Below are 9,523 nucleotides of genomic sequence, written 5' to 3'. Positions count from 1 at the left end.
AGAAATACCCTTTTTGGTTAGGGAATCTAATACTGGACCTAGAAATTGTCCTGCAAGAAACTCACCACCAATAATGTACCTGTATCTATTCTTTCACGCAAACAATCTGGAGACTGATATCTCGAGAAACAAATATTTATGCTCAAAATTCTATTGATAAGGCTAGGAATGAAGGCCAAATTGAAAAAGCATAGTAGGGTAAAATAATGGGTACCTGTAACTGTGAGTGAAATAAAAAAATACATTTCTGTAGTGATCAATATGGGGTTATCATTCCGTAACAATATTGTTCATTACTGGGATACCAACTCAAGCCAACATTTACCATTTTTCCAAAAAGTAATGTCTCTCAGACGATTTCAAAATTGATAAATGCAATGCTTCATCTCAATTCTACAGAAAATCCTCAAAAAGGACAACCCGGTCATGGACCCATGGCACAAAGTCAGACCTTACATTGACGAACTTAAACCATAATTTCAAAAAGTACTTTGTACCTTCCCAAAACATTTGTATAGACGAAAGTCTAAATAGGCATGAAAAACAGAATGGTTTATTTACAATATATGCCAAACAAAAGGCACTGCAGATTTGGTTTGAAAAAATTTGAGGTATGTGATAGCAGGACTAGCTACATGATTCATTCTGAATTGTATTGTGGGCATGAATTTTTATCAGACGGCACTGATCCATTGGCACAGAGGGTAGTTATCTACCTTTTAGAACAATCTGATCTACTGGACAAAGGATACCACTTATTTACGGATAACTGGTACACTAAAATTCCCCTAGCAGAAAAACTCTTTGAAAGAAACACATACCTCACAGGAACGATTAGGAAAAATTCTAAAGGACTGTCAAAATCTTTAATCAACAAAAAATTTACAAACCAAAAGAAATTGTTTATTTTAGGAAAAAATGTTTGCCTACTTGTAGGCTTTAGAGAGAAAAAATCTAGTAAGCCAGTCTATTGTTTTGTCTACCGCTGTACATGCAGAGAATTGCAGTTGTGAGGAGTAAAAGAGGTACTGAAGTGGAGAAACCTGTTCTAATTGCCAAATACAATTCCTTTATGGGAGGGTGTTGACGTAAAGGATAAAAGTATCTACCATGCCACCTGCAGTAGACCAACTAGAAGGTATTGGAAGAATATTTTCTCAAACTTCCTTGATATGTCTTTGCATAATGCATATATACTGTACAAAAGTAATAGTGATCAGCCATGTCTCGAAGAGATTTTATAGTCAGCATAATAGAGGAATTGAGTGCAGCTCCTAATGAAACTCAAGGACAGTTACCAATCCCAGGAGCGGGTGGTGATGTAGTCGGTCCAGTGCACGGAACTCACTTTACTCCCCAACAAAAATAATCGGTTGTGTGCTGTGTGTAATGAAAAAACACAAAATAAAGAAAAGGACCAGCTATTTTTGTCCAGGCTGCAACTGCGGGGTCCATCAGAATTGTTACCACCTTCTAGAACACTTCTATAGACCAACAGTAGTTGGTAAGAAGAGGAAGGCAACAACAGCGATTCAGAATAAAACTGTTGGACTACACTTGTAAATATTGTAAATACTGGTAAGTAGTTGTAATAAATATTTTTTTATTTTGTTTCTGAAGTTATTTCTAGACTTTAGAAATTATTAGATGTAGTTTCATGGTCTTGAATACATACAGATTTATTATTTTTTTGCCACTTTCTCTGGACACAAAAAACTGAAATTTGTACAATTTTATGAATTTTCGTAAAAATATGTAAATATATCACGTTTAAGCCATATAAACTATATATTTCTGAAATCAGCATAAAAATTTCGAGTCAAATGGGTATTTTGAAATCTTTGTTTTATAAACTCAAAATTAGGTACAAAACGGAATTTGGAGTAAAAAAATTTTAAAAACCAAAAACTTCACATACTTTTTGAAAAAAAAAAAAAAAAATAATGTTAAATAAAATAAAATTACCAAAAGATGTTTCTCTGTTCTTTTGTGAGAAAAATGATGTATAATATGTTACATTTGGACCATTCGTTGCAGTAAAACCAAGCTTTAGAAAAATACCTTACCGGTTACCCTAAAACACTGTGCCACTACAGTACGTTTGCGCGCCACTTCTAGGGTTAAGATGCATCTATGTTGACTTGCCAAAAGATAGCAATGCAAATTTCAATTTGTCCATATAAAAAAAATTGTATGTCCCTCACTTTGCTAAGAATGAAGCTGTTCTTGAAACTTTATCATAACAAACTATAATTCCATTACTTCCAAGTAAATGTGATAATGATGTGTTTATAAACTCAAGCTATTTATTGAGCTATTGTGTTAGGCTACAAAGTTAACAGAGCAGCTACTATGAAATTTTTCCCAAAACTATCCTGAGATATGTGAAGCTAAAAGATGTGCAACTTAAAGATCTGCTTTTGAATGCAGAAATGTTAACAAACAATATACAATAAATAAATAGATTGATACATTCAATACAACAATCTGACATATGACCTACTTGACATAAACAAAGTTATTAGCCAAAAAGTCATGTTTGTTTTAAATACAAATATCATATGTGAACTTGGAGTATGGTTAATTACTGGTGAAAGAGAGAGAGACAATGTAGTCAAATTGTTAATGTATAACTAAATTTATTTCAAAAATTCCTAAATAATATATGACTTCAAAAAATTAAAACGACTCCCATTTTGCTTTATCAAAAACTTAAATAATATTCATTACAGTTTAGAAAATTGTTTATTGAATTAAAATAACATGAATGCAATCATTTTGTTAAGATTGGCCCCTGCGGTTTTTATATCACACAATTTCACTTACACAATAAAACAAAACCGATAACTATTATAATAACTAAAACACAGTTGAAATCAACAAATCCAATCACTGTTCTACAGCAAGACATTCAGTTTAAAAGATTAAAAACTACAAAGTAAACAAAAACAATTAAAAAATCAATTAATTATGTTTCACAGTTTACAAACGCAGTTCACGCTATTAAAAGTTAAAGACATCTAGTCTTATTAAAGAAAGAGCAAATTTAAAACTTTCTAAAAGCTTCACAATATAATTTAGCATTAGTTCTGAAGCCATTTGATGACATTGCAGGTACGTTGGGGAAAACTTGATATAAATTCCTTACATGCTGACGTCCCCATACTCCCTGTTCCACTTCTCGTAGGTGAGCAGGCTCTGAGGGCTCACACTGCGTCTGATACGCTTCAGCGCCTCCAAGAAATCTTGGAAGGTGATATTTCTCACTCGTAAAGGATCAAGGCTTCGTACTTGCTCAGTATTAAGTTCTGCAATCAAATTCAGTTTTTATGATTGCAACAATAAAAAATTAGTCTTTAGCAAGTTATACAATAAAAGTATTAATTTAAAATTCTGGTCAAGGAGCAAATTGTAATTTTAGTAAATTTGTTACAAGTAACTCATTACTTATTTTATAAATTTACTATTTTACATTAAAATTAAAAAAATGTTACCATGTAAATTGTGACAGGTGAAATTACGACATTTAAATATTCGCGGGGAATTAGCAGACTGTGACGTAAGTAAATCACATGTTATTGGAATTGAGATTTATTTCATTAATAATGGAGAAATATGTTAAACTTTATACGGGAACAAATTCAAATATTTAAAATGAGTTAAACATAACCAAAATTCGTTTTTACAAAAGTACCAAATAAAATTACGCAAAAAAGCCAATTGTGGGATAAAATGACTTGCGTATTGATGACATCAGAAAGCACATGTTGCAAAAATTTAAATAAAAAGCGATAGAAAAATAATAAAAGAAAATAGAAAGACTTAAATTGATCAATTATAGTGAACGTGATAAAATTCGATAATTATGAGAAAAGAATTAAATTATATTCAATCGTGAAGACGCTGATTTGAACGGGAGAGGAGATGAGCATTGTTTGAGCCAATACACAGGGTTTTGGCCAGAGAATCTTTCTTCTGTCTTGAGAGCTGAAGCAGGGAGGACGTGTACTCGTGTAGATCCACCTGGTAGTGATGCAATACGGAATTGTGCAATAGTGCATTAAAAGTTATAACCAGGCGATGGGATATTGATTTAGTGAATAAATTAACAACAAAGCAAAGTGGATACAATTAGTTGTTTGTATCACATCAAAATAAATTGACATCAAAGTAATTTGCTTTGTTTTAATATCATTGACTATCCCATCTGCGAAAAAGTGTGGTAAGTAAAGAAAATAAGCTTTAGCTCAAAGAATATTACATTTCAAAATTTATTAAAATCAAAGTGATTGATGAGAACCCAGTGAACATTTGTGAACTTTATCCTGATATAAATAACCATATTTATCAGAGCCTTCAATACAGTGATATTCAATTTGAACTATCATTTAACCTATTTAAAACCTGAGATAAATATAGACCTAGTGCTAGTGGCATATAACGTGTACTCTCACTAACACTCAGTATACTTCCAACAACACTACAGACAATTTCCACAGCATAAGACACATCGACGTAGGAATTGGAATTTTGATCATTATTTAAACACCGATTTGGAGCGATATGACACAGCCAACATGGGACCACAACACACGTTAAAAAACTGATCGTAAGCAAAATGCTGTCTCTTGTTGATCACAAATTCCAAGACTGACAATACATTACATGTGTAATAACCTAATATTGTACCATAAACAAAATTTTAATAAATAGTTAATTGCTAGAGATTATTTTTACTAAAACGCAAGGTTTCAGAAAAAAATGTATTTACAATTTATTTTTCACCATAAAAAGCCTTTTTTTAATTCTTTTCGAAACTTCAATATTTAATAATAAAAGCCAATTAAAAAAATTCAAAATCATGTGTAATATAACAATAATTACTAAAATGAAACTCAAAATATAAACATAATCTTATGAAGGCAATTTTCAAACATTCTCTACACTGTCTTCATGGACACTCGGAAGTGACTGTCATCACTTTTTTTATTAATGTTATTATCTAAAATAACTTAGAAACATTTTAAATTAATAAAAACGCACAATTATATAACCTAAAAAACGCTCCATTACTCGTTACGACACCGCGATCGCGATCCAACTGAGAAAGTGTTGTATTTTAGTTAGTTGTTTATGTCACCTAACATCATTAACCCTTTCCGGGCCAGGCGGCAATATATTGCCACCATAGATCGCGTCTGAAAAGTGCCAGGCGGCAAAATATTGCCGTCTGTGATATACGCGAAAAGCGCCAGGTGCAATATATAGTATCCTTCATATTCGTCGTTTTCTTAAATAAATACGACGTCAAATGATTAAAGTTTTATGTTTTTTTTTCCCTGGTATATTTGTAGATAATTAATATGAATATCATTTTTATTTTGGAGGTCTATGCATTTTTATTTCGTAATTGTCACGTGACATTACCAGCTGACTCGATCTATTGTTGTTAATTCTTTATGGTTTAGTGTAATCGTACTATTGTATGCTGGATTCTTCTTCATTATTTTATTTTGTGGTTGTAAATATTAGTAGTTTTAGTTGTTACGTGCTCAGCTATAATTGTGTGTAGTAGTTACAATGACTGACAATTTGCGATCTCACGGGAGTGAAATTGTAAGTAGCACATTTGTAAATAGAAAAAGTGTAAATAAATTTCAAATAAAATTGTGTAAATATTTTTTTGGTAAATAGTGTTTTTTAACTGTATTGAAACTGTTTATGGATCCTACAATCATCTGTTTACAGGTACATCCATAACGTGAATATTTATTTTAAGTTTCTTGCAATGTAAGAGTCAGTTGCTTTATAACACTTATAAAATGTTGCGAAGTACAATTATGCGTATTTATACAAAATGTGTCATAACAAATTTATTTATGAGAGAAATAACACAAAATTCTGTATGGTTGTTCCTTTCTAAATGTACAATATAATAAAATAGCTTCCAACAGTAAAATTATTTTTCCTTTTTTAGTTATTTGCAAAAAAATAAAATTCAAAAATAAAAAATTGTTATGTAATCTAATAAAACATTTGTTTAAAATTTAAAATTACTTAAAACTACATCTACATATTTTTTTGTTGATAGTATATATCTATACAAGTAATTTGGTGCAACTTTTAGGTCATTCTCTAATTTTTATGAAAAATTATAAATTTTAATCTAAGAGACTGCAAAATAGCCAATTTTAGCCTGGCACTTTTGATTAGTCACAAGGGGATATGAGATGTGAAAAAACTTTGCAACATCTCATATTTGGTCCTGGCCCTGAAAGGGTTAAATAGTAGAAGTAATAGTTGAAAAGGTTAGTTTAGTTCATGTATTGGCCTTTGGTATGTATATATCAGCCAGTATGGGATAAGTTCTAGAGGTACTACAAATGAAATAGGAATCGTCTCGTCCCGAGACTCCGGCACTCTTCGTGTAGGAACGTCTCATCTCGGAGCGAGACTCAGCACTCAAGAGTGTTTTTACATTGTCTCGTAGAGAGATCGCTGGCACTCAAAGGGTCAATATAAAACCAATTTTAACTGCTATATACATGTGATGTTTTAGTGTGAATTTAACCACAAGAAATTAATGAAACAATGTTTATTTAACACACTTATGAGATGAAATACAAGTGTGTTAGAATATAAAACAAAGTACGTAGACCAGACTATATAAAATTTGTATAACAACAACAAAAATCCATAATAAATTCAAGTGGCCCACCTCGTATCGGTCCTAGGGCTGCATCCTTAGCTAGTCCCGTGAGGTCACTGCCCGAGTAACCATCGGTGAGTGCAGCAAGTGACCGCAACTCACCCATACTCAACGGACTGTCATGGCGGCTCAGAAGTCGTTGCAGCAGCTTAACTCTGGTCTCAGCATCCGGCAATGCCACATAGATTCGCTTTGTAAATCTCCTACAGTGTCAACAGTAAATATTGTGGATCATAAAAGTTCATTTAAACGTGTTACTATACAGTATCAAAGGAGTTATAGAGAAAAATATTCTGGCACGAAAACTAGATCTAAGTTTTTACTGCCAAAAAGTTTCATTTTAATTTTCCTCATAATTAAGAAAGTGTCAATATAAATTTCACTATAATAATAATTAAATATTTTATAATAAAAAATAACGTTTGATGAATTTGAATTGTGATGCCAAATTTTTAAAAAAGAGCAAAAAGTTGACATAGAGTAACCTTCATGCAACAGCCTACTGATTCGAGCAGTTATGATGTCAGAAATAGACACATGTAAAATTTTAATATAATTATATACGTTGTAATAAAATGTAAACATAATTGCTTAATTCACATAAAATAATTTATAAACTTAATGAAAGATATTAAGTTTATATTAAGCTATAAATAACAAATGACAACAATGATAATGAAACTGCTTATGTGACTTAGGTTTCTTCTCTGTTCCGCACCTGGATATACTTTAATCTTTCAATGAACATGTATGAAAATTAGAGGCCATATTGCTATAAATTTTAAGTAATGATTACTAAATACATTTTAAAGCAGACTTTGACTTGTTAAATCACCTAATATAGGAAGGAATAAGTAATTTAAAACTGTAATACGAGGGCTATCCAGAAATTAACAGACGCTTTGAAATACAAAATTAACTAACTGAAATAGGAACATTTTATTATATACATTTAAAAGCTACACTCAGGCTATTTTTTTCAATGTAATCCCCATTCAAATTGACACATTTATCATAATGTGACACAAGTTTTTTGATTCCAGTTTTGTAAGAATCTGCCGCCTGAGATCTTACCACTGATTAACGCCAGCGTAAAGTTCGGCATCACTATCAAAGTGCTGCGTTGCAAGCCAAGTCTTTATCGCTGGAAATAGGTGGTAGTACCTTGGTGCCAGATCTGGGCTATAAGGCCCAGATCTGAACTAGATCTGAGAATCAAACACTTCCCAATCAAAATCATCCAAGACTTGTTGTGTACGATTGGTTGTATGGGGACATGCATTGTCATGGAAAAACAAAATTTTGAGCTCAATTTTCCCCTACGTTTGTTTTGTATTGCTTGCTGTAGCTTCTACAATATTTCACATTACCTCTCTGCATTGATTGTTGATCCTCGTTCAAGGAAACCAACCATAATCACACCCTTAGCATCCCAAAAACAGTTGCCATAATCCTTCTTGCTGACAAAGTTTGGAGACATTTTCTTGGTTTTTTTGGAGAATGTGTGTGCTCCCATTCTATAGGCTGTATTTTTGTTTCACAATTGAAATGCTTTACCCATGTTTTATCACCAGTAACGATACGATTGAGAAGTTCGTTACACTGTTTGTCATATTCATCAAGGAAAGTTAACAATGCAGCAAGTCTTTGTTTTTTGTGATCTTCTGTAAGGATTTTTGGAACCTACCTGGTACAAAATTTGTGGTATCCAAGCTTCCCTGCAAAACAATTTCATGAAGTAAACGTGAAATTTGTGGGAAATGTTCTGAGAGTTCAGTCATTGTGAAACAGCGATTTTCACAAACTTTGTCATTGATTTTCAACAACAAATTTTCAGTCACTAGGTCAGGCCGACCGCTACGACTATCATCATGAACACTGGTGCGGCCATTTTTAAAGTCAATACACCACTGCCTTACTCTGCTTTCACTCATTATTCCATTTCCATAAACTTCACACAGTTGGTGATAGATATCAATTGGTTTATAGCGCCAGCAAAAACCTTATCACTGAACACACTTCACAAGTGGTGGGATTTTCAATGGCAGCACACATTTTAATTAATTACAGTGAGAAAAGAAGAGATACAGACCGTGCGCAACTACAGCTCGATGCGTTCTGAACGCCAGGGTGTTTTGACACCAAGATGGCGGCTGTAGCCCTGCCCACTGCCGCACCATTCAAAAACGTCTGTTACTTTCTGGATAGCTCTCGCATTTAATTAACCCTATTCAGCACAAGGCAGAACATGGAGTAAACAAGACAAACTTCATTGCGAAATGATAATTTCTGAAGAAGTTCAAAATGATGCCACATGATGGCAGTACAAAGCAGAGAGATATAAAGCAGATCACAGTTATTCCTAGTAGCAATTTAGGAATCAACTTCAGGAATGTAATGATTTTTAGATCATTGTCTCAAACACGAAAGTAAACTTAACAAAAAACATTCATAAAAAACAAAACCCTCTCTAACCTCAAAACAGCCTCATCCAGATCATAAGGCCTGTTGGTGGCAGCCATGACTAGCACTCTCTCATCAGGATTGGATGGGAGGCCATCAAATTCTACTAGAAACTCTGTCTTTAGTCTACGAGAAGCTTCGTGTTCACCTTCCCTTCGCTCTGATAAAACAGAGTCCACCTCATCCACAAAGATTATCGAAGGCTGAAAATATTTAATATCAGTACAACAGCTCATTGAATCAATAATCATATGAGAGAACTTTAAAGACAAAGATAAACCACACTTCACAAAGCTACGCAGTGAATTAGCAAAACATCAGCCAATGAGGATGCCGGCCATCTACATACAG

The 9,523-nt window shown here is 32.9% G+C and overlaps 1 protein-coding gene across 1 annotated transcript in view; it reads right to left on the bottom strand.

Moving 5' to 3' along the window:
• Positions 1-2,722: 2,722 nt before the first annotated feature.
• LOC124374204 (spastin) overlaps positions 2,723-9,523 on the bottom strand; it is a 28,539-nt gene continuing 21,738 nt past the window's right edge. Inside the window, exons 6-8 of the mRNA XM_046832467.1 lie at positions 9,185-9,375; positions 6,719-6,912; positions 2,723-3,308 (exon numbers count right to left, since the gene is read on the bottom strand). Of these exons, the coding sequence (XP_046688423.1) occupies positions 3,145-3,308; positions 6,719-6,912; positions 9,185-9,375 (549 nt within the window). The 3' untranslated portion in view covers positions 2,723-3,144. The remainder of the gene's footprint in view (positions 3,309-6,718; positions 6,913-9,184; positions 9,376-9,523) is intronic.

This window comes from Homalodisca vitripennis, chromosome 1, assembly GCF_021130785.1.
Source record: "Homalodisca vitripennis isolate AUS2020 chromosome 1, UT_GWSS_2.1, whole genome shotgun sequence".
Classification (NCBI taxonomy): domain Eukaryota; kingdom Metazoa; phylum Arthropoda; class Insecta; order Hemiptera; family Cicadellidae; genus Homalodisca; species Homalodisca vitripennis.
Note: the sequence above shows the minus strand (reverse complement) of the source record. Positions and strands in the feature narration are given on the sequence as shown.